The sequence below is a fragment of the Salvelinus alpinus genome, chromosome 30, assembly GCF_045679555.1.
Source record: "Salvelinus alpinus chromosome 30, SLU_Salpinus.1, whole genome shotgun sequence".
Classification (NCBI taxonomy): Eukaryota; Metazoa; Chordata; class Actinopteri; order Salmoniformes; family Salmonidae; genus Salvelinus; species Salvelinus alpinus.
In genome coordinates, this window is record NC_092115.1 from 12,953,235 (window position 1) to 12,977,699 (window position 24,465).

Here is a 24,465-nt window from a genome sequence, read left to right on the forward strand (position 1 = left end):
ACAGTGTCTGTACATCGATAGGGGTTGAGGTACCTGAACAGTGTCTGTACATTGATAGGGGTTGAGGTACCTGAACAGTGTCTGTACATTGATAGGGGTTGAGGTACCTGAACAGTGTCTGTACATTGACGATGGTCTTGGCATCAGCCATGTAGTCCTCTTCTGCACTCATGGTGCTCTCCTTGTCCACCACCACCATGTTGGCTGCAAAGGACACACCGCAACGCAGGAGGTCATCCAGGCTAGGAAAACACGCACGCACGCACGCACGCACACACACACACACTTGACATAACTGACTACACATTTCCCTGACCAGGAAAAATTCTGGACTCTGCATATGAGCTAGCTATGACGGATTATCTGTGACAGATTCACTGTGGAGAGAGAATCGTAACTGATAGCATCTTGGAGGCTGTCAAGAAGGTGACTTTCTACACAGGACTTATGAGAAATTGCTTTTTTGGTTCACTCAGTCTATTTCCTTGAGATGTAATCTTGATAGGGAGACTAGAAGTGGAAGAGTGCCACATACACTCGCAGAACAGGCACTAAAGAAGATGATGTATAAGGTTATAAGGTGTGTGATGATGCTGTGTGTCACATACTTATCGATGGAGCCCACCATGTAGTAAACCATAGGGAACCCACAGACAGCCTCCAGGAACTGTGTGTCAGGCCTGGTGAGACAACAGAACACTAATCAGAAGAGAACCATGGCGCTCTCCCAGAGGCTTGGCTGGTGCGTAAAATCCCACAATTCAGACTAACTAAGAGGTGTAATGGGTTTGCACAAAACAATATGTCTCATCAAGCGTACTTCATTATTCAATGTTTTAAATGTTTTACTGCATTAGGGATGGCATTCACAGACGTTTTGGCTTTACAGCCTTCTTCAGTGTGTAGGAACTATTTTTATTTGATTCAAAACAGAGACAACAGAACACACCACAACAACATAGAATAGAACAGAATATAATATAATTTAATATAATTAAATTGAATAGATATTTATTGTCCATATGCACAGATATTGTTATTTTTGATGTCACAGTACCCAACCAGACATATCCGAAAGACACAGTTACTTTTGTAATATTACTTATCATTACCTCATGCCAGTCGCATGAAAAATGAGCAAATGGACTTGAAAACTACTGGAAAATACACTCCAAAATGATGTGTGTCAAATTTGCTAAGGCAGAGATGAGTGGCCGAGAACGAGACGCACGTGGACACATCAATCATCGTGCGCGGACGTATCAATTCAGGTTACAAGTGTAGGCTTATTTGAAAATCACCGAATGTAATTCCTTACATTTTTAGGTGTTTCGTAAACAGATGTCTCTTTCCGTTTATCAAAAAACATATTTAGATATATTCCCCAAAGGGAGAAAGAGCTAAATGTTTTAATTTCCTCAGGACATCTCATTGAGGTCAGCAGACCTCTTTTTCTGGTTGCAATATTCCAGTAACTTTCCCCAAATTCCCAGGTTTCCAGAAATCCTGGGAATAAGATTCTGCTTATTCCCTAATTATGTCTGGAATATTCCAACCAAGATTTCTGGAAAAACTGTGATATGGGGAAAGGGAATCTGGCAACCTTACCTCTTTTAAATGGGAGACCTGGTCAAGAGGGCAGCTGAATAAAAAGGATAACAGGATGTTTTGAAACGGTCTTCTTACTGATTATCCAGGAGCAGCACAATGGGGTTCAGCTCTTTCTTTAGTCTGTAGGAAGCTCTAAGCGGGAGGATGAAGTTGTACAGTCCATTCCCCGCCGTCTCAGCCGACACAATGATCAGCTTGTTCTTAAAGCTGTAGGCTTTGGCATCCTCAAAGTTGTTATGCTCACAACCCTGTGGGGAAAATAAACGTTGTTGCTTTTTTAATTATATATATTTAAAAAAAAATATATATATATACAGTATATTTAACATAGGCTGTACTTGTGGGCCGATTTCCTGGACACGGATAGCGATTCTCCATTGTGCATGCTTTTTTAGTTTAGGACTCGGCTTAATCTGTGGAAACCAGCCTCAACATTGCAAATGGTGAACATGACTTAAAACTACCTACAGTATATTGATTTAACTGAATAAGTGACTTTCATAATTTACCTTTTCCAGTCTGAGGCAACAGTATGGTACTTTCTCCTTCAATAGATGGCACAGTGTTGGAGAACTACCGATGTAGGGCAGGTTGGGAGGAAAGCCTTTCATATAGCTTGAAATAAACAGACACACAATTCATATTTTACTGCAGGGGTTGGCAGTAGGATGTGGATCTCCCATTCAAGTGAATGGCCAAACAAATGTCATGATTGTCTCACAATGCATCATCTACCGCAGTGGGTCTCCAATTCCAGTCTTGGAAAGCTACTGGTTATGCAAGCTTTTGTTCCAGCCCAACACTAACCTACATGATTCAATCTATGCATGGTCTTCATTCTGGACCACAGGAGGCTGCTGAGAGGATAACGGATCATAGTAATAATGGCTGGAACAGAGCAAATGGAATGGCATCAAACACGTTAATGTTCCGCTCCAGTCATTACCACCAGCGAATCCTACCCAATTAAGGTGCCACCAACCTCCTGTGTTCTGGACCATGACTAATTGAATCAAGTGTGTTAGTGCTGAGATAGAACAAAACCCTGCACGCACTGCAGCACTCCAGGACCACATTTGGAAACAACTAACTCTATTGATAATGACCATAAGGCTTACATCCTCCCCAAAAATCTACTTTAAGAATAAGAAGTAAGACATATTGCATTGTATCTTATATAAATAACAGTGGAGGCTGCTGAGGGGAGAACGGCCCATAATAATGGCTGGAACATTGCTAATGGAAAGGCATCCAACCATGTGTTTGATGTATCTGATACTATTCTGTTCCAGCCATTAACACGAGCCCGCCCTCCCCAATTAAGGTGCCACCAACCTCCTGTGAAAAATAAAATAAAACATACTCCTCAGTTGATAGGTCCTCGTTGGAGGGCATGGTCTCGTCCTCTGATTGGTCGCTATAGAGGTCACCTGTGTGCATAGAGGAAGTGTCTGGCACCTCTAGCACGGGGCCGATGCTGGGCCTCCTGCTGTTACCCTTGATGTCCTCCGGGGGGAGACAGAGAGAGGGCCCACAGCCTGTGTCCTGGAGGTCTATGGCCACAGTGCCTGAACAAGGAAGGATACAAAGAACATACAACGTTTCCAAAATACTATTTATTGTGGGCATATTTCTGTGTCTTACAAGTCAATTCATTTATAATTTTTCCGAAAATACTACGAAACTACTACTACTAAGTACTACTTTAAAGTATTTTTACTGAAGAACTTTACACCACTGCTTAATATACTTGTACAATACATCACTTCATACTAGGTGGTATTGGAACAGAAGTCATATTACTGACCCATGCAGGCGATTACACTGTGTACAGGCAAGCAGGGCCGGCTACCCGTCCTCTCCCTCTGGGTCTTAAAGGTAGTGTTCTCCTCCTTAGTGATGTTGATGTAGAAGCAGCTGTCATTGGGGCTCATTCTGAACTGTGGCCCGGGGTTCAGCAGGATGCTCTTACTGTCCTTCCGGCACACCCCGATCAGACACACGCCATACCTGAGGACAGAGATAGAGATATAGGGTTAGAGTTAGATCACATAGGCTGGAGGTTTAGAGGGCAATACGAAGAGGGAGAGTGATGTCTGTTCAAAGCCATTGTCTGGGGCCCTGAGTTTTCCTGACCACATAACGAGACCAGGAGAAACTCGGGGGCCCATTTCTAGCCTATACAGTAACTAGAGTTTTCTCTATGCCCAAAGCTTTTCCTGGTAAGGTCATGTGGTCAGGGCCCTACTCTTGACCTTTGACCTACATATTGTCACCCGAATTAGAAGACTCATAAATAGGGCTGGTTTTAAATGTGTAGGATCAGTGAACCTTTCAATCTTATGTGTGTACTGGATACGTGGTTATTGGGTATTGAGTTTCTGAGCCCACATGTCTGTTCCCATCCATGGCTACAACTGAAATAGCACAGAAAATCAAATCATTGGAACCGGTATCAGAAGAAAATGTGGTGATTTGACAGTAGTGAGGCTTAATAAGAGAAGCGACCCTTGACCCTGGGACCACGCTAAGAGGTATTGGTGTTAGCTACTTACTTCTTATGCGCGTGGAAGGAGGCGTAGGGGAAGCTTTTCCCCATGTACTCTGAGAAGAAGATGCTGTCTCTCATGACGATGTTGTAAACCTCATTCCCCGAACACTTGCCATAAGTCCTGTGCCACTCCTCTGGAGACTGCTGCCCCTCCCTGAAGCACACAGAGAAATGTTTGGTAACACTTCCTGGGAATACACTATTCATAATGCATTATAAGCATAATTATAACATCTTATGAGCTGCTATATAATGCTGTGTAAAGCACTACGAGGGTATTCATATGAAGTGATACTTTTAGTTGGGTTCAGTCTGGGCTTTCGCTGCAGACAATTAAATAGGTACAATATGAGGGTCTGTAGCATTTCTCCCTTTCACAGACTTGGTGGGTAGAGACTTGGTGGGTAGAGACTTGGTGGGTTGGTGGGTAGAGACTTGGTGGGTAGAAATGTGGTGGGTTGGTGGGTAGAGACTTGGTGGATTGGTGGGTAGAGACTTGGTGGGATGGTGGGTAGAGACTTGGTGGGATGGTGGGTAGAGACTTGGTGGGTTGGTGGGTAGAGACTTGGTGGGATGGTGGGTAGAGACTTGGTGGGATGGTGGGTAGAGACTTGGTGGGTGGAGACTTGGTGGGATGGTGGGTAGAGACTTGGTGGGTGGAGACTTGGTGGGTAGAGACTTGGTGGGTTGGTGGGTAGAGACTTGGTGGGATGGTGGGTGGAGACTTGGTGGGAGGGTGGGTAGAGACTTGGTGGGTTGGTGGGTTGGTGGGTAGAGACTTGGTGGTAGGGGGGGGGGTGGTGGGTAGAAACTTAGTGATGGGGGGGTTGGTGGGTTGCTGGGTAGAGACTTTGTGGTAGGTGGGTAGAAACTTAGTGGTGGGGGGGGGGGGGGGGGGTTGGTGGGTAGAAACTTAGTGGTGGGGGGGGTTGCTGGGTTGCTGGGTAGAGACATAGTGGTAGGTGGGTAGAAACTTAGTGGTGGGGGGGGGGGGGGGTTGGTGGGTAGAAACTTAGTGGTGGGGGGGTTGCTGGGTTGCTGGGTAGAGACTTAGTGGTAGGTGGGGGTGGGAGGGTAGAAACTTAGTGGTAGGTGGGTAGAGACTTGGTGGTAGGTGGTTTGGTGGGCAGAGACTTGGTAGAGACTTGGTGGGTAGAGACTTAGTGGTAGGTGGGTAGAGACTTGGTGGTAGGGGGGGGTAGAAACTTAGTGGTGGGGGGGGTTGCTGGGTAGAGACTTGGTGGTAGGGGGGGTAGAAACTTAGTGGTGGGGGGGATTGGTGGGTTGCTGGGTAGAGACTTAGTGGTGAGTGGGGGGGTTGGTGGGTTGGTGGGTTGGTTGGTGGGTAGAGACTTAGTGGTGGGGGGGGGGGGTTGGTGGGATGCTGGGTAGAGACTTAGTGGTAGGTGGGTTGCCTACTGTACTTTGCAGATCCTATGGAGTGTAGACCATTGAAGAGTCGACTAGATATGAGGGTGCAGGGTGGTTGTGTAACTTACCGGCCCTGTGAAGTGTGGACCAGTAAGGTTATGAGGGAGGAGGTTGCTGGACAGATGCAGTTCAGGGCCAACATGGCATACTTGAATTCCTCCTCACATACTACATGATCTGGGGAAACGGAGAAGAACAAGATTTGATGTCGTTTAAAAAGAGTCTTACAGAGATGAGATTCCATAACCAGGTTTCCATCCAACCTTTTCATGCAAGTAAAGTACATGTCGGATAAAAAAATATCACAACAGGCCTGATGGAAACAGCAAATTTGTCGGTAAACTTATAAAATGGTGACAAAACAAAATACGCTAGACAAGATGGGATCTTTTTGGTGTCGGTAAAGTTCAATATGCAAGAAATGGTGGTGAAAATGCTTTAATGAGCAAATATTGATATAATAACCATCATTTTGAAGTAAACTTGGAGTCACACAATGATATGTTGTGTGGTCCTCCCACTACGACTCGGGAAAGCATGCAGTTTATTAGGTGGTGAAAGTTCACAACGGTGATTGATGTTCCTTTCCAATAAATATTGAGGGTCTTATTCTGGAGACAAGATGATCGATGCTGGGCTGCCTTTTGACAAATAAAAATAACTTTAGTCTTTAACTCTTTCGTCCACATTAATTTCATAATGTAGGCTATCCTACCCGCACTGTTTCTGCAAGCTGTTGGCTAGAGCACACGAGCCAATACCAGAGTGGGCACATTTGTAATACAATGCAACATTTTTGGGGGACAAAACCATCAGTAGAGTTGAAAATGCGAGAGAAACCCATTTAAGTTTTAGTCTTTATTTGGTATATGGGAATTTAACCACAAAATACAGTTGAAGTCGGAAGTTTACATACACATTAGCCAAACACATTTAAACTCAGTTTCACAATTCCTGACATTTAATCCTAGTAAAAATTTCCTGTTTTAGGTCAGTTAGGATCACCACTTTATTTTGAGAATGTGAAATGTCAGAATAATAGCGGAGATAATTATTTATTTCAGCTTTTATTTTTTTAATCACATTCCCAGTGGGTCAGAACGCTTCGGGTAGCCTTCCACAAGCTTCCCAAAATAAGTTGAGTGAATTTTGGCCAATTCCCCCTGACAGAGCTGATGTAACTGAGTCAGGTTTGTAGGGCTCCTTGCTCGCACATGCTTTTTCAGTTCTGCCCAAAAATGTTCTATAGGATTGAGGCCAGGGCTTTGTGATGGCCACTCCAAAACCTTGACTTTGTTGTCCTTAAGCCATTTTGCCACAACTTTGGAAGTATGCTTGGGGTCATTGTCCATTTGGAAGACCCATTTGCAACCAAGCTTTAACTTCCTGACTGATGTCTTGAGAAGTTGCTTCAATATATCCACATAATTTTCCTACCTCATGATGCCATCTATTTTGTGAAGTGCACCAGTCCCTTCTGCAGAAAAACAACCCCACAACATGATGCTGCCACCCCCGTGCTTCCCAGTTGGGATGGTGTTTTTTGGCTTGCAAGCCTCCCCCTTTTTCCTCCAAACATAACGATGGTCATTATGGCCAAACAGTTCTATTTTTGTTTCATCAGACCAGAGGACATTTCTCCAAAAAGTACAATCTTTGTCCCCATGTGCAGTGGCAAACCGCAGTCTGGCTTTTTTATGGTGGTTTTGGAGCAGTGGCTTCTTCCTTGCTGAGCGGCCTTTCAGGTTATGTCGGAATAGGACTTGTTTTGCTGTGGATATAGATACTTTTGTACCTGTTTCCTCCAGCATCTTCACAAGGTCCTTTGCTGTTGTTCTGGGATCGATTTGCACTTTTTGTACCAAAGTACGTTCATCTCTAGGAGACAGAACACATCTCCTTCCTGAGCGGTATGACGGCTGCGTTGTCCCATGGTGTTTATACTTGCGTACTATTGTTTGTACAGATGAATGTGGTACCTTCAGGCGTTTGGAAATTGCTCCCAAGGATGAACCAGACTTGTGGAGGTCTACATTTTTTTTCTGAGGTCTTGGCTGATTTCTTTTGATTTTCCCATGATGTCAAGCAAAGAGGCACTGAGTTTGAAGGTAGGCCTTGAAATACATCCACAGGTACACCTCCAATTGACTCAAATGATGTCAATTAGCCTATCATAAGCTTCTAAAGCCATGACATAATTTTCTGGAATTTCCCAAGCTGTTTAAAGGCACAGTCAACTTAGTGTATGTAAACGTCTGACCCACTGGAATTGTGATACAGTGAATTATAAGTTAAATAATTTGTCTGTAAACAATTGTTGTAAAAATGACTTGTGTCATGCACAAAGTAGATGTCCTAACCGACTTGCCAAAACTATAGTTTGTTAACAAGAAATTTGTGGAGTGGTTGAAAAACGAGTTTTAATGACTCCAACCTAAGTGTATGTAAACTTCCGACTTCAACTGTATATTGTCATGTGCACTACGTCATCACGCGCAGCCTTTTATATGCAACAGGTCAATTTCATGGAACATCTCTGTGTGGAAAATGAGCATATTGTTTTTATGCAGATTTTAGAATATTCACATGAAAATATCACCAATTGGATGGAAACCCAGCTATTGAGACTAACCTAAATGCATAGAGGAGGGTTTACCCAGGTTTTGGAGCCACAATTCAGAAAGATGTATGCCAAGGTCCCGAAACATCTAAACAAATATCTCTTAACAAGACATTAGTCTGTCATTACCTGCAAATTTCACATGGAATTTATTCTCTGGCTTCAGAATCTGGACGTAAATGGGGCACTTTGGAGCGAAATCCTTCACAGCCCAAGCTCGCAAAATGGTCTGATGGTCCTTAAAGTTAAACAAGACAAAAATAATACATTAGAGGTTCATTTTTATTTGTTTGAACTGTTTTATGATTGATTGCTTTATGCACTGGTTAAAAGACTGGCCACTAGAGGTATGTTTACGGCAGATGAGCAACACAAAGTCCCCCCGTCTACCTTGTATAGGTACTTGTCCTATTATAAGTGATGCTCTTGCCGGTATGTACCATAGTATTGTCAACTCACTTTGCAATTAAAATATTTTTGTAACAAAAAAGGCAGATGTATTTTAGCGCCACAATGCTATTGCCAGTCTGATCAGACCATAGCTTCAACTCTACAAAACTAAATCAACTGCTGTATCAGAAATTAGAGGCATGTTCTATGACTCATACCCTACAGTCACTTGTATTACAGTTCTAATAAACTGTAATAGACCTAATAGAACTCTAATAGAGCTCTAATACAACTATAATAGAACTCCAACAGAACTAATAGAACTCTAATAGAGCTCTAATAAAACTCTAATAGAACTCCAATAGAACTAATAGAACTCTAATAGAACTATAACAAAACTCTAATAAAACTCTAATAGAACTCTAATATAACTAATATAACTCTAATATAACTAATATAACTCTAATATAGCTCTAATAGAAATTGAATAGAATGAATATAACTCTAATAAAACTAATAGAACAAATAGAACTCTAATAGAACTAATAGAACTCTAAAATAACTAATATAACTCTAATATAACTAATATAACTCTAATACAACTCTAATATAACTAATACAACTCTAATATAATTAATATAACTCTAATAGAACTAATACAACTCTAATAGAACTAATAGAACTCCAATAGAACTAATACAACTTTAATACAACTATATTACAACTCTACAATAACTAATAGAACTAATAGAACTCGAATAGAACAAAAATAACTCTAATATAACTTTAATATAATTAATAGAACTCTAATAGAACTCAAATAGAACTAATAAAACTCTAATAGAACTAACTAACATAACTCTAATAGAACTACCAGAACTCTAATATAACTAATAGAACTCTAATACAACTCTATTACAGCTCTAATATAATTAATATAACTCTAATATAACTAATAGAACGCCAATATAACTAATATAACTAATATAACTCTAATATAACTAATAGAACTCTTATAGAACTAATATAACTCTAATAGAACTATAAAATAAACTAATACAACTCTAATACAACTCTAATAGAACTAATACAACTCTAATATAACTAGTAGAACTCTAATAAAACTAATAAAACTCTAATATAACTAACATAACTCTATTACAACTCTAATATAACTAATAGAACTAATAGAACTCTAATAGAACTACTATAACTCTAATAGAACTAATAGAACTCTAATACAACTAACAGAACTCTAATATAATTAATATAACTTGAATATAACTAATAGAACTCTAATAGAACTAATAAAACTCTAATAGAACTAATAGAACTCGAATATAACTGACAGAACTCTAATATAATTAATATAACTTGAATATAACTAATAGAACTCTAATAGAACTAATAAAACTCTAATAGAACTAATAGAACTCGAATATAACTGACAGAACTCTAATAGAACTAATAGAACTCTAATAGAACTAATACAACTCTAATAGAACTAATAGAACTCTAATAGGACTAATATAACTCTAATATAACTAATAGAACTTTAATATAACCAATATAACTCTAATAGAACTAATAGAACTCTAATAGGACTAATATAACTCTAATATAACTAATATAACTCTAATATAACTAATACAACTCTAATAGAACTAATAGAACTCTAATAGGACTAATATAACTCTAATATAACTAATATAACTCTAATATAACTAATATAACTCTAATAGAACTAACAGAACTCTAATAGAACTAATAGAACTCTAATAGAACTAATATAACTCTAATATAGCTCTAATATAACTAATAGAACTCTAATAGAACTAATAGAACTCTAAGAGAACTAACAGAACTCTAATATAGCTCTAATATAACTAATAGAACTCTAATAGAACTAATAGAACTCTAAGAGAACTAACAGAACTCTAATAGAACTGATATAACTCTAATAAAACGAATACAACTCTAACATAATTCTAATACAACTCTAATAGAACTAATACAACTCTAATAGAACTCTGCCAGAGAGAACAACAGACAAACAGAGAGACAGATGGAGGTCTACTGGTGTGGGTGATTCAGTGGAGGCTGCTGAGGGGAGAACGGCTCATAATAATGGCCGTAACGGAGCAAATGGAATGGTTTCAAACACCTTGACACCATGTGTTTGATATATTGGATATCATTCTACTGATTCCACTAAAGTCATTACCACGAGCCCATTCTCCCCAATTAAGGTTCCACTAACGTCCTGTGGGGTGAATAGAAGAGGAAAAAGCTGTACCTTTAATTATCATAGATGGACAAAAAAAATAGGCAATAGGCCTATTCATCTAATAACACGACTGGCTAAAATGCCTTTGGTATCAGCAAGTTATTGAATATTAATTTAGTCTCAATCTAACAAAGAAATGGACAGGCCGTAGGTCAGTTCAGCCAAATGCCTGGTAGGCTGGACCCTCTTTAGGCCAGTTTCTTGGTCCCAGTCTGCCCCTGATTTAACACTTTGTGTAGTGGTAATAGTAGCAAATGTACGTACTGCGGCGGTGCGGTCCACCTCACAGCGACTGCTTAGGATGAAACAAGCCTCTGCATTGTCCAGTCTGGAAAAGAAGGACAACCATTCCATACTGAGTGGGTACATCTCAATACTCTACAGTGGCTTCCTCTCCTTATCTCCTCTTCAACTGTATAACTACCCACATTGATCTGAAAACAGAAGAGGTTGATGCCTATTTCCTATCCAGTATTGGCTTTCACCAGTTCAGCTCTTCCACATAAGTGCAGTTGAAGGAAAGGTGACTAAAGACCAAAAGAGAGGAAACTGTTTCAGCGGATTGAGACACAGCCCTTGGTGTTGGTGACTCACTTGGCTCGTATGAGGTCCTGGTCCTTGAGGGCCGATCCCTGGAGGTAGATGACCCGCTGGGACCACAGGGGGATATGGAGCACCCGGCGCACCTGGGGGTCCATCTCTGTTGGACACAGGATGATGACATAGTAGTCCTGGATAGACAGGAAGACAGAGGAACAGCCTGGGTCGTGTTCATTCAGGCACCAAATGGAGCAAAACGGACAGAAACAGCAAGGGACTACCTGGGATGTCCAATAATAAATGCAAAATGATGTTGCAAAGTGTTTTAAAACCTTTCTTGTGTTCCCCAAATTAACAAGACCCAAGCAAACACACACACACACACACACACACACACACACACACACACACACACACACACACACACACACACACACACACACACACACACACACACACACACACACACACACCAACCCAATCATCCACCCATGTACACAGACCTGCAGCCCGGGGTGGGCGTAGACCTCGTTGAGGCAGTCCATCAGGAGGTCTATCTTAAGGGAGCTGACACACAGCACCACATGTTTCTCTGTCTGGGCGCGGTGACGGCTGTAGTTCCCCCCCGACTTCTGTCTCTCCATCCACAGGTAGGCCAGCTGCTCAAACTGACCAATAACGCCCAGCAGAGGAACACATTACCAATACTGCTAATACTGCGCAAAACCATTCTCAAATCAATCAGAGGCTTTAATATATGACCAAATGCATACAGTTCACCCAATCCAACACATTTATGACTGTTGATCTTTTATCACTGTGTTCTTACATCCTATAGAGCTACAGTGTGTGCATTTTCCCCATCCCACTACTAACACACCTGATTCAGATAATCAACTAATCATCAAGCCCTGATTAGTTGAGTCAGGTGTGTTAGTACTGCTAGCTGGGACAGAGCTGTGGGTCTCTAGGACTGTACTAGCAAAAACGCTGCTTTAACAGAACATTGAAAATGTGTCCATTCAAAAGGCCACGGTAAATGTCAGCTATTGTCTGCAGTAAGGCAATCTGTTTACAGGGAGAATGGCAAAACAGCAGCAGAATGGATATGGTTGGTCTACCAAGACCATGGGTCAGCAGAATGGGTACTGTTGGTCTACCAAGACCATGGGTCAGCAGAATGGGTACTGTTGGTCTACCAAGAACATGGGTCAGCAGAATGGGTACTGTTGGTCTACTAAGACCATGGGTCAGCAGAATGGGTACTGTTGGTCTACCAAGACCATGGGTCAGCAGAAGGGATACTGTTGGTCTACCAAGACCATGGGTCAGCAGAAGGGATACTGTTGGTCTACCAAGACCATGGGTCAGCAGAATGGGTACTGTTGGTCTACCAAGACCATGGGTCAGCAGAAGGGATACTGTTGGTCTACCAAGACCATGGGTCAGCAGAAGGGATACTGTTGGTCTACCAAGACCATAGGTCAGCAGAATGGATACTGTTGGTCTACCAAGACCATGGGTCAGCAGAATGGGTACTGTTGGTCTACCAAGAACATGGGTCAGCAGAATGGGTACTGTTGGTCTACTAAGACCATGGGTCAGCAGAATGGGTACTGTTGGTCTACCAAGACCATGGGTCAGCAGAATGGGCACTGTTGGTCTACCAAGACCATGGGTCAGCAGAAGGGATACTGTTGGTCTACCAAGACCATGGGTCAGCAGAATGGGTACTGTTGGTCTACCAAGACCATGGGTCAGCAGAATGGGTACTGTTGGTCTACCAAGACCATGGGTCAGCAGAATGGGTACTGTTGGTCTACCAAGACCATGGGTCAGCAGAATGGGTACTGTTGGTCTACCAAGACCATGGGTCTACAACGCCTCTAACAATATTATACTTGTGTAGTTCAGCTGATTCCCTACTATGATGGGTTATGCATTCTATCGATTTGGCATTTCCTATAGTAGATGTCCTAACATTAGTCCAGTTGATTTCCCTTTAGAAAACATATGGGAGTGTGGTAATAGTGTGTGTGTGTGGGTGTATGTGTTTGTGCTTGCGTGCGTGCTTGCACTTGTGTTTGTGTGTGAACGTGTGTGTGTGCTCTGTGTGTGTGTGTGTGTGTGTGTGTGTGTGTGTGTGTGTGTGTGTGTGTGTGTGTGTGTGTGTGTGTGTGTGTGTGTGTGTGTGTGTGTGTGTGTGTGTTTGTGGCCATCACTCTCACCTGTATGGGCAGCACCACCAGGGCTACAGAGATCATGATGATCACCAGCAGCTTGGAGGGCCACACGTTGGGCGTGACGTCGCCGTAGCCCACTGTGGAGAAGGTGACGACGCAGAAGTACCAGGAGTCGAACACCGTCAGCTTCTTGCCCGCCCGCTCCAGGTGCTGGATGCCACAGATGCTACCAGGATACAGGGAAGCATTAACACAGGGGCTTGGAAGGGAGTGGTCACTGGAACATTTGGAGCCGGTTTCCCAGATACAGAATAAGCTAAGTCTTGGACTTGGCATTTTCGTTGGAGATTCCCCAAGACTAGACTTACTCTGTGTCCGGGAAATGGTCTACTGGTGTCTACATTGAGACATACTGTATGACGTGGGTCAAGAAATACTCCTGTTGCTACACACAGGGTCGGTTTCCTGGAGAGAGATTAAGTTTAGTCATGGACTAAAAAGCCCTTCCAATGGAAATTCTCCATTGAGCTGTTTACACCAGGACTAGGCTTAATCTGTGACCGGGAAACTGGCCCATAAGGTTTTTAATCGCGAAGAAACATGAACCTACAAGCCTTGCAACTGAACTCCCTATATAGTAAATAGTCACTCATATCTTCTCAAAAGCCTCTGCAACATACATCATTGTTAATAATGGTATGCTGCATGTGATATATCTGAGGACGTACTTATTAACAAAAATCCTCTGCTATGTTTTTCAGTTTGAATGTCAGTCATGTATTGATATAGGAAGTAGCCTAACCTTTGATCCCACTGGTCCGGTAAATGTATTAGTAAGACTTGGCCACTCTTCTGTGGACATGATGGATTTTTGGGGGAGGGAATGAAGCAATGTTGTCATTCCTGTAAACCTGTATTTACCAGCCAGAACAAACATACCTTTACAGGAATATTCTGTCCACACAGACAGAAGTGTCTCAACCTGACACACTTCAATTTTGCTACTTAATTTAATCTGTTTTTGTTTTGTTTGCATCATATACAGCACATCTTAATATATCTATAACAGATACGTTGTGTTGAGAAACTGATGGATTACCAGGTGTGTGTGTGTGTGTGTGTGTGTGTGTGTGTGTGTGTGTGTGTGTGTGTGTGTGTGTGTGTGTGTGTGTGTGTGTGTGTGTGTGTGTGTGTGTGTGTGTGTGTGTGTGTGTGTGTGTGTGTGTGTATCACCATAAGCATTACTCTATTACCATACAGGGACAGAGACAAACAATACAATCACACACACACACACACACACATTATGTGCAGGGCAGCAAATGGCACCACTGAGATCACTTAGCGGTCATTATCCCCAGGGCAATCAGCTCAGATGAGATAGTCAGACCACAGCACACTCAGAAGAGCTGTTAGCATTGCTTTCACTATCAGCCAATGAGAACCAGCATCTCTTATACTGTACAAATACTAGCATGACTTTATAGGATTCATAGAAAACAGTGTCTTAGATAACATGGCTAATTGCCACCCTTTCATTTCACTACCATCTGGCCTATTGACTGACTGTCTACAGGAAGGATGACAGGCAGACAGGAAGGAAGGCAGACAGGAAGGACAGACAGACAGAAGGACAGACAGATAGATAGATAGATAGATAGATAGATAGATAGACAGACAGACAGACAGACAGACAGACAGACAGACAGACAGACAGACAGACAGACAGACAGACACAGACAGACAGACAGACAGACAGACAGACAGACAGACAGACAGACAGACAGACAGACAGACAGACAGACAGACAGACAGACAGACAGACAGACAGACAGACAGACAGACAGACAGACAGACAGAAGGACAGACAGAAGGACAGACAGAAGGACAGACAGAAGGACAGATAGACAGACTTCCACATGTGTCAGGCACTACAGTAGACCTCAAAGAGTAACATGACACTATTACCACAGTGAAAAGCAACAGCAACATTGTTCTAGCATTATACATTAGAAAAGTATCTTCATTCAAAGACTCAATCATGGACACTCTTACTGACAGTTGTGGCTGGTTCACCTGATGTATTGTTGTCTCTACCTTCTTGCCTTTGTGCTGTTGTCTGTGCCCAATAATGTTTGTACCATGTTTTATGCTGCTACCATGTTGTGCTGCTGCCATGTTGTGTTGTTACCATGTTGATGTCATGTGTTGCTGCCATGCTATGTTGTTGTCTTAGGTCTCTCTTTATGTAGTGTTGTGGTGTCTCTCTTGTCATGATGTGTGTTTTGTCCTATATTTGTATTTTTAGTCCCAGCCCCCGTCTCCACCGGATGCCTTTTGCTTTTTGGTAGGCCATCATTGTAAATAAGAATTTGTTCTTAAATGACTTGCCTAGGTAAATAAATGTTCATTTAAATAAATAAATAAAATAAACAATATAAACCATGACGGATATTTCATATTCTGAAACACTCTCTGTTGAGTGCCAGGTTGATTGTTTTAAATCTGTGCCTTCATGTTTCATTAAAACACTTCGAAAACTAATTTCTTCAGGATGTAGTAGTATAATTGCTGCCATTACCTTGCTTTTGTGGCATCGCACACATTACAATAATGGTCTTGTGGTAGTCAACAGGAAGCCATATATTGATGGAATGGTTCCGAGATAAGTGACATTGTAATGCCGTGTACTGTACACACAGAGTGCACTGGAGAAGATAGGTCTGTAGACTTGGTGACCTCAAATATGATGTCAGACGTGGTGCATTAGTGGCAAGTGACTGAAAGTGCTTGAAGCTCTGAGGAGGAAAACCACAGATAATGACCAGCGCTTCAGTCTGGGCTGACCCCGTAAGACCTTTTGGAGAGATGATTCAAAGCAATGGATCTACTCTGTCCACTTATTGAGTTAGCCCGAGAGGACATGCTAAATAGCTAAGACCTGACATTATTATTTTGCTGTTTCTAAAACGAAGGGTTACCACAGGAGGCTGAGTTTAATTTGCAATTGCTTTTCAAAGTGTCCATGTTTGGGATGCAGAAACTGCTTTTTACGCACGCACGCACGCACGCACGCACGCACGCACGCACGCACGCACGCACGCACGCACACACACACACACACACACACACACACACACACACACACACACACGCGCGCTCACCAGGTGAATATGAGGCAGAAGAGAGTGGAGATGAGGATGAGCAACTGGTTGAACATGGCAGACTGTGTTCGCTGGATGGCACGATGCAGGTCATTCTACGTGAGAGAGGAGGACAAGTTTAAGATGGGTGGTTGGTAAGACTCTCTGTTTTCTGGATGGCACGATGCAGGTCATTCTACGTGAGAGAGGAGGACAGGTTTAAGATGGGTGGTTGGTAAGACTCTCTGTTTTCTGGATGGCACGATGCAGGTCATTCTACGTGAGAGAGGAGGACAGGTTTAAGATGGGTGGTTGGTAAGACTCTCTGTTTTCTGGATGGCACGATGCAGGTCATTTTACGTGAGAGAGGAGGACAGGTTTAAGATGGGTGGTTGGTAAGACTCTCTGTTTTCTGGATGGCACGATGCAGGTCATTCTACGTGAGAGAGGAGGACAGGTTTAAGATGGGTGGTTGGTAAGACTCTCTGTTTTCTGGATGGCACGATGCAGGTCATTCTACGTGAGAGAGGAGGACAGGTTTAAGATGGGTGGTTGGTAAGACTCTCTGTTTTCTGGATGGCACGATGCAGGTCATTCTACGTGAGAGAGGAGAACAGGTTAAGATGGGTGGTTGGTAAGACTCTCTGTTTTTTGTAAAGGAGAATAAGTATTTTTGTAGATGTAATCACAAAAAAGATGGAATAGAGGGGTAGATCAGTGGCATGACCGGGGATCGAACCGCTGACTCCAGGGGTAATGTAGGATTTGAGAGTGGCAGCATCACAACACCAGCATTCCATGCTGATTCAGCCATATCTGAGTTGAGACAGGTTAACACTCACGATCATGTTCTCCAAGGCGTGCTTGGCCAACCAGCAGTTCAGGAACACAGGGATGAAGAGGTTCCGCAGAGGAAGCCACAGGATCTGAAAGAGCACAGAGGTTATTAGGCCACCCCATCCACAGGGGAATGAATGCCTGTTGTTGTCGTCAGGCTGCCCACATGGTCAAAAATGACTTCCACTGTAGGAGTCAGTACAGTACATGAATTTGACTTAAAACCACTTTGAATTCAACTTAAAACAATATAAAAGCCATGTGACTGTACTGTGTTTGTCCTTTGTCTGTGACAACTGTGGGAGGAGACAATGTTTGACTTAAAAACCCGTGTTTGTCCTTTGTCTGTTCAGCCATAGTAGCTCTGCATAATAGCATTGTGTTTCTCAGGCTGGAGTCCAGGACCCGTATTCACGTCTCAGAGTGGGAGTGATGATCTAGGATCAGGTCTCCCATCTTATTCATTATGATTTTAAAGGTCAAACTGATCTAGGCCCTGTTAGAGTGTGTTTTCTTACGGTGAGCAGGAAAGGCACTGTGTTCACCGTCTCCAGGATGAACGTCAACCGAAGAATCTGCTCCCAAATGTTGCCCTGAGGACAAAGTAGAGAACAGGCATGTTTTTTGTCTTTCTTTCTGTATGTCTTTCTTTCTTTCATTCTGTCTGTCTTTCTCTCTGTCTTTCTTTCTGTCTGTCTTTCTTTCTTTCTGTCTGTCTTTCTTTCTTTCTTTCTTTCTGTCTGTCTTTCTTTATTTCCGTCTTTCTTTCTGTCTTTCTTTGTCTTTTTCTTTCAGTTTTTTTTCTCTTTCTTTCCATCTTTCTGTCTTTCTTTCTCTTTTAGCCCTTTTGGGGGCTTATCTTCTGTTGAAAAGTCTATTGATGTTGTGTATTGAGTGGTGATATTGATATGACTGTAGAATAGACATTACTATGAATGTGTCCTTAGACTGAGTGACATCCTATAAAGTGGGATAGGACTAACCTTGTAACTCAGGTAGGTCAACAGAATAGTTTCAACAAGACAGATAACTGCCACAGACACCTGTTGAAGAAATATAAGCTTTGTTTCAATCAAGTCTATTTCACATTATTGGAAAGCAAACAACAAACAGTAGCAATTGCGTAGTGCCCATGCATACAGTTGTTCACAACCACAGCTACAAGTTAATGAATTGTGAAGAAAATTGGTTGACAGAAATTTCACCTGTAACGCCCATATGCCAAGACTTCGTTCGACCCATATTATGGGAGACCTGGTGGGAAAAAAGATGTGCGTTATTTCACAGCTGGAGATTTGTATTTGTATTTATTAAAGATACCGTCTGCCAAGGCAGCAGAAGATTGAACTGCTGGACACACCACGACGGGCTAAAAGCAGTGTTACAGTGACCACCTGCTGGGTTCCAGAGACTGTTTTTGCCAATTCAACATGCAGAATCACCAGGAAATAATGGGCCATATTCTGGTCAGAAGCACATTGTTCTGGTGCGTTTCCTCTCTAAGGGAGCGATCTGGTCTCCATGTTACCAGGCAACCACTGACATATTACGCTTCCATGCATTGTTACCAGGCAACCACTGACATATTAGGCCCATGTCTGAATATGCTTCTCCTAATGTTTTGTACACTCGGAGTATATGCAATTTAGCAGACTATTTTATCCAGAGCAACTTACAGTCATGCGTGCATACATTTTATATATGGGTGGTCCTGGGAATCAAACCCACCTTTGTGGTATTGCAAGCACCTTGCACTACCAACTGAGTTACAGAGGACCATCTCTTTAGCTTTTTATTTAACACTCGATTAGATGAGGGTAGATTAAACACTAACCAGTCGATCTTTAAAAATATGTACGTTTGATTGGGGCATCCCCAGCTGTAAGGAAAACAAAAAGATGCCCAATTAATGAACAACAATGTCTAACTGTGCAGAATACTATTGAATACAAATACATTCTACAGTACTGTTGTTATTGTCACATGCACAAGTACAGTGAAATGCCTTTCTTGCTCACTCTTTCCCAACAATGCAGTAATCAATATCAGTAGTACTATAAAAAAGACATAAAAAAAAGGCAAGTAGAACAGTAACACACGAGAAATAGAAGATTGGAGGACGACTGTGAGTAAACTGACAGTATAAACAAATACTATCCTTTTATCAGAACTTACTAAAGTACACAGCGACCCGACTCTTATTCGCTTATGTTTCCAGATGAGATGACTTTATTGCACGAGAGTTTTTACAAAGCTTACATAAGTAACCCAACTAAAGCTACACTGACTAAAAGTCAAGAGCACACCCATAGTCAGCCACTAGATGCACCAGTGTTTTCTTTCCCACGTCACCACACAGACATGGTTATGATGTCCTTGATTGACAGTGGATTCAAACATTTTCAACATGTTCAGTGCATTCACTTCCTCTGTTTCCAGGCATAGAAATGAAAGTGTTAGAATCATTGTCATTGAGAATTGACATGTCCCGGTTTAGTACTGCTAATGACTGATACTTCAAAATTCTCTTTGAATGATCCCTTCTTCTTCTATGGAGTTATAAAAAGCAACATTTCTGTGACAATTCAGTGAACGCCACGTGGTATGTAAATGCACCTACGACACACGGAATGAATGTCCTTACCAACCATGTCCTTTGGATGGGTCGTCTGTCAACACACGACACATGTATAGGACACAGCTCAGGACCTTTATGGAGAAGTCGAACACTTGTCTTCTCAGGCCTGGGAGACAGAGAGACAGAGAGGTTATAATGTCATACCTAGGGTCAGGAGTACTTCCTCACCATGTGACTTGACCAGGAGAACATCTGGGTCCCTTAGTTATTACTGGTTCAAGTGTTATAACCAATGCTATTTGTTACTGATGCAAAAGGTAGATTTTTCCCTCGTAAGAAAAGTACAAATAAGATTTAGGCACAGAATATAGTGTAGTTCGACTGTGACTAACGTTACACATTTAAAAAAAGATGACTTACTTGATCTTTTGTTTTTGATGAAGAACAGTTTAAGTCTCTCTTTGAAAGTACTTTCATTGGCGTAAAATTCTACTTGCACCCTTGGGGAAAAAAATAAATATAAATTGTTTCTGTAAATAAAATGAATAATGTCATATTTACTAAGTTTTGGAGCATGGCTAAGGCTGGGTATTAACATTTTACTGCAGTGGGCTAAATCAGGTTAACACAGAGTGATTCTTGGTAGTCTTAAACAAATCTACCTTGGAAACAAAAGTATACACCTCACACACATGGTTATGGGCTTTAAAAAAAAGAGGACACATGTACCATGTCAGATATAAAGTTTAAATGTATACAATTTTGAGTTTGCATCCCAATATTACACTTTATATACATCACAGAAGACTGAAATATAACAAAACCATTTGATATAGAAACACCTGATTTTCAGCGGTTTAAAACAAATCATGTTTATTAATGATTCAATTATGAATAACCTTCCACACGTGAAAAGAAAGGGCTACACAAGTGCAAAGATTCCACAGGTACAAACTCTAAATAAACTTTGACCCTGGACTATCAACTACTGCTGTATGCCGATCATAGTCTCATTCCCTTCTTATGCCAGCACCGTGACACTGTAGGTCTTTATACAAATGTGACCCCCACAGATACATTTGTTCTAAGGGGTGCACCATTAGCATAGTCATTCTCTTCCCCTCTCCATCTGCACTTTGCAAAACACAAAATCACAACACAAAATCTACTGTTGTATTGACAAAGTAAAAATGTTTTTAAAAAATTATCCACCAACCTTACATTTTGTACTAGCTGCTTACAACAATGTTTAACCAGGTCATTTTTTAAATAATTGTAGTTAACATGATGTCAAACAAACTGAACCTACCTGTCATCATTTTGTAAATTCTGGTCCCCGAGGAGTAAGTCTCTGAATCTATACTTCGGGGGAAGAGGGGGTACTTCGCTCTCCAAATCAACCATAGTTCTCCTCTGCTGTAGCTGCATCAGCCCAACAAAAATCCAGATCTGAAATGTACACTTTTATGACTGTATTTTAAAACAATTGTTGTACTCCGAGTGCACAAAAGGTGTGTCTTCTCACTCCAAGCGCTCGAAAAGAATGCATACATCACACAAATGATGTTACATTATTTGGAAAACAAGGAAGCAGCTATAGGCTAATTATTCAAAATCGTCCCATTTTTGAGCATCCTTGGCCGTGCACGTGCGACTACACCCAAAGTCCAATTGCATCATTCTATAACCTCTTGAGGCGCTTTGCGTGGGTATCAGTGTCCGCAACATCTGAAGAGCACATTGCAGTCACTGGAGTCGTCAGTTTATTGGTGATGATGATTAAGGATGATTTCAATATGATACAGTGCCTTCAGAAAGTATTCACACCCCTTGACTTTTTCCACATTTTGGTGTGTTTAAGCTTGCATTTAAAATGGATTTAATTGGATCGAAATTTTTACAAATCAATTAAAAAGGAAAAGCTGAAATGTCTTGAGTCAACAAGTATTCAACCCCTTTTTTCTGGCAAGCCTAAATAAGACCAGGAGTAATAATTTGCTTAAAAAGTCACATAATAAATTGCATGGACTGACTCTGTCTGCAATAATTGTGTTTTACAAGATTTCGAATGACTACTTCATCTCTGTACTCCACACATACAATTATCTGTAAGGTCCTTCAGTTGAGCAGTGAATTTCAAACACAGATTCAACCACAAAGACCAGGAAGGTTTTCCAATGCCTCACAAAGAAAGGCACCTATTGGTAGATGGGTAAAAAAAAAAGCAGACATTGAATATCCCTTTGAGCATGATGAAGTTATTAATTACACTTTGGATGGTGTATCAATACACCCAGTCTCTACAAAGATACAGGCATGCTTCCTAACTCAGTTGCCGGAGAGGAAGGAAACCAGTTAAAACAGTTACAGAGTTTAATGGCTGTGAATGTAGAAAGTTGAGCATGGATTAACAACATTGTAGTTACTCCACAATACTAACCTAAATGACAGAGTAAAAAGAAGGAATCCTGTAGAGAATACAAATATTCCAAAACATGCACCCTGTTTGCAACAAGGCACTAAAGTAATACTGCAAAAAATGTGACAAAGCAATTCACTTTTTGTCCTGAATACAAAGTGTTATGTTTGGGGCAAATCCAATACAACACATTGAAATTTTTTGAAAAGAATAATGGGCAAATGTTACACAATCCAGGTCTATAATGCCTTTAGAGACTTACCCAGAAAGACTCACAGCTGTAATCGTTGCCTAGGGGTTATTCTAACGTGTATTGACTCAGGGGGGTGAATACTTATCTAATCACGATACAGTATATTAGTGTTTTATTTTTCATAAATGTTTTACAATTGTTCGAATTTTTCTTCCACTTTGACATTACAAAGTATTTTGTGTAGATCGTTGACAAAAAGAAATACAACTAAATCCATTTGAATCAAAATGTGGAAAAAGTCAAGGGGTGTGAATACTTTCTGAAGGCACTGTATCTACCAACATTATTATTTGGTTGATTTGGATCAGTGGCGGCTGCTGATGGGAGGAGTGTTCATAATAATGTCCAGGAATGGACTGAATAGAATGGTATCGAAAACATGTGTTTGATGCTATTCCATTCACTCGATTCCAGACATTATTAAGAGCCGTCCTCCCCTCAGCAGCCTCCATTTGGATAAATACAAACAAACACACTAACACATCGAACAAACGGTCGTCTGATGCATTGCGCTATACTGTTTCTAGCACATGGTAATTTTCAACACCCGTCCCCTTGGGTTCTAATTGACACAAAAGGAAATATATAAATGCATAATCAATGAAAAATCACATAAAATCACAGATCAGTACATTATCACTACATTATCACAATTATATGCACAAAAACAAATCTCATACATACTGTATGTATCACTAATATTTACAGCATGGAGTTACACAGGTCTTAATTGATCTGTTGATAGCACGCAGCAGTTCATACGTGATTGTACTGTTGGAGCTATAGCAACCAGTTTTTGGTGTTTCTTCTGAATGTAGTCAAATGTTTCAGCAGTTTATGTTCTTCTGATGAAGTCTTCCATGCATGTGCTCCTCTGTATGAGAAGGAGGACTGTCCCATAGAGGCTTTCCATAGAGGGACCCTGCAGTTTCCCCTGGTGCCCCATGAAATGTGGATTTAATGTTATTGATGACCACACATTGTCCACGGTTTTCCAAGATGTAAACCAAACCAGCTGATGGTTTTGTCTGATAAATTGAACGTGTGGAGTTTGGAGAGCAGTACACTGTGATTCATTATGTCAAAGGCCTTTTTCAGGTCAAGGAAGACTGACCCGACCACATTTCCCTCATCCAGTGATTTCTTGATGTTCTGCAGTAGGACAAAGCTTGCTGTTTCAGTGGAGTATTTTGGTCTGAATCCAAATTGTTCCTGGTGCTTATCCAGATATGACATGAGCTGTTCTGCTAGGACTTTCTCCAACACTTTACATAAGACAGGCTCGAAAACATCTGTTTGACACACATCTCTGAGTTTAAAACAGTCAGCTTTATTGACATCTCTGAGTTTAAAACAGTCAGCTTTATTGACATCTCTGAGTTTAAACAGTCAGCTTTATTCACATCTCTGAGTTTAAAACAGTCAGCTTTATTGACATCTCTGAGTTTAAAACAGTCAGCTTTATTGACATCTCTGAGTTTAAAACAGTCAGCTTTATTCACATCTCTGAGTTTAAAACAGTCAGCTTTATTGACATCTCTGAGTTTAAAACAGTCAGCTTTATTGACGTCTCTGAGTTTAAAAGAGTCAGCTTTATTGACGTCTCTGAGTTTAAAACAGTT

The 24,465-nt window shown here is 41.2% G+C and overlaps 1 protein-coding gene across 1 annotated transcript in view; it reads right to left on the reverse strand.

Annotated features, from left to right (window-relative positions):
• Positions 1-21,841, reverse strand: part of LOC139560386 (potassium channel subfamily T member 2-like) — a 33,622-nt gene extending 11,781 nt beyond the window's left edge. Inside the window, exons 1-22 of the mRNA XM_071377096.1 lie at positions 21,481-21,841; positions 20,592-20,671; positions 20,238-20,337; positions 19,428-19,472; positions 18,799-18,847; positions 18,577-18,636; positions 18,112-18,186; positions 17,599-17,682; positions 16,778-16,872; positions 13,659-13,839; positions 11,934-12,098; positions 11,485-11,621; positions 11,155-11,218; positions 8,343-8,451; positions 5,662-5,770; positions 4,167-4,316; positions 3,419-3,621; positions 2,975-3,179; positions 2,121-2,226; positions 1,687-1,859; positions 609-680; positions 108-242 (exon numbers count right to left, since the gene is read on the reverse strand). Of these exons, the coding sequence (XP_071233197.1) occupies positions 108-242; positions 609-680; positions 1,687-1,859; positions 2,121-2,226; positions 2,975-3,179; positions 3,419-3,621; positions 4,167-4,316; positions 5,662-5,770; positions 8,343-8,451; positions 11,155-11,218; positions 11,485-11,621; positions 11,934-12,098; positions 13,659-13,839; positions 16,778-16,872; positions 17,599-17,682; positions 18,112-18,186; positions 18,577-18,636; positions 18,799-18,847; positions 19,428-19,472; positions 20,238-20,337; positions 20,592-20,671; positions 21,481-21,599 (2,516 nt within the window). The 5' untranslated portion in view covers positions 21,600-21,841. The remainder of the gene's footprint in view (positions 1-107; positions 243-608; positions 681-1,686; positions 1,860-2,120; positions 2,227-2,974; positions 3,180-3,418; positions 3,622-4,166; positions 4,317-5,661; positions 5,771-8,342; positions 8,452-11,154; positions 11,219-11,484; positions 11,622-11,933; positions 12,099-13,658; positions 13,840-16,777; positions 16,873-17,598; positions 17,683-18,111; positions 18,187-18,576; positions 18,637-18,798; positions 18,848-19,427; positions 19,473-20,237; positions 20,338-20,591; positions 20,672-21,480) is intronic.
• Between the last annotated feature and the right edge of the window lie 2,624 nt (positions 21,842-24,465).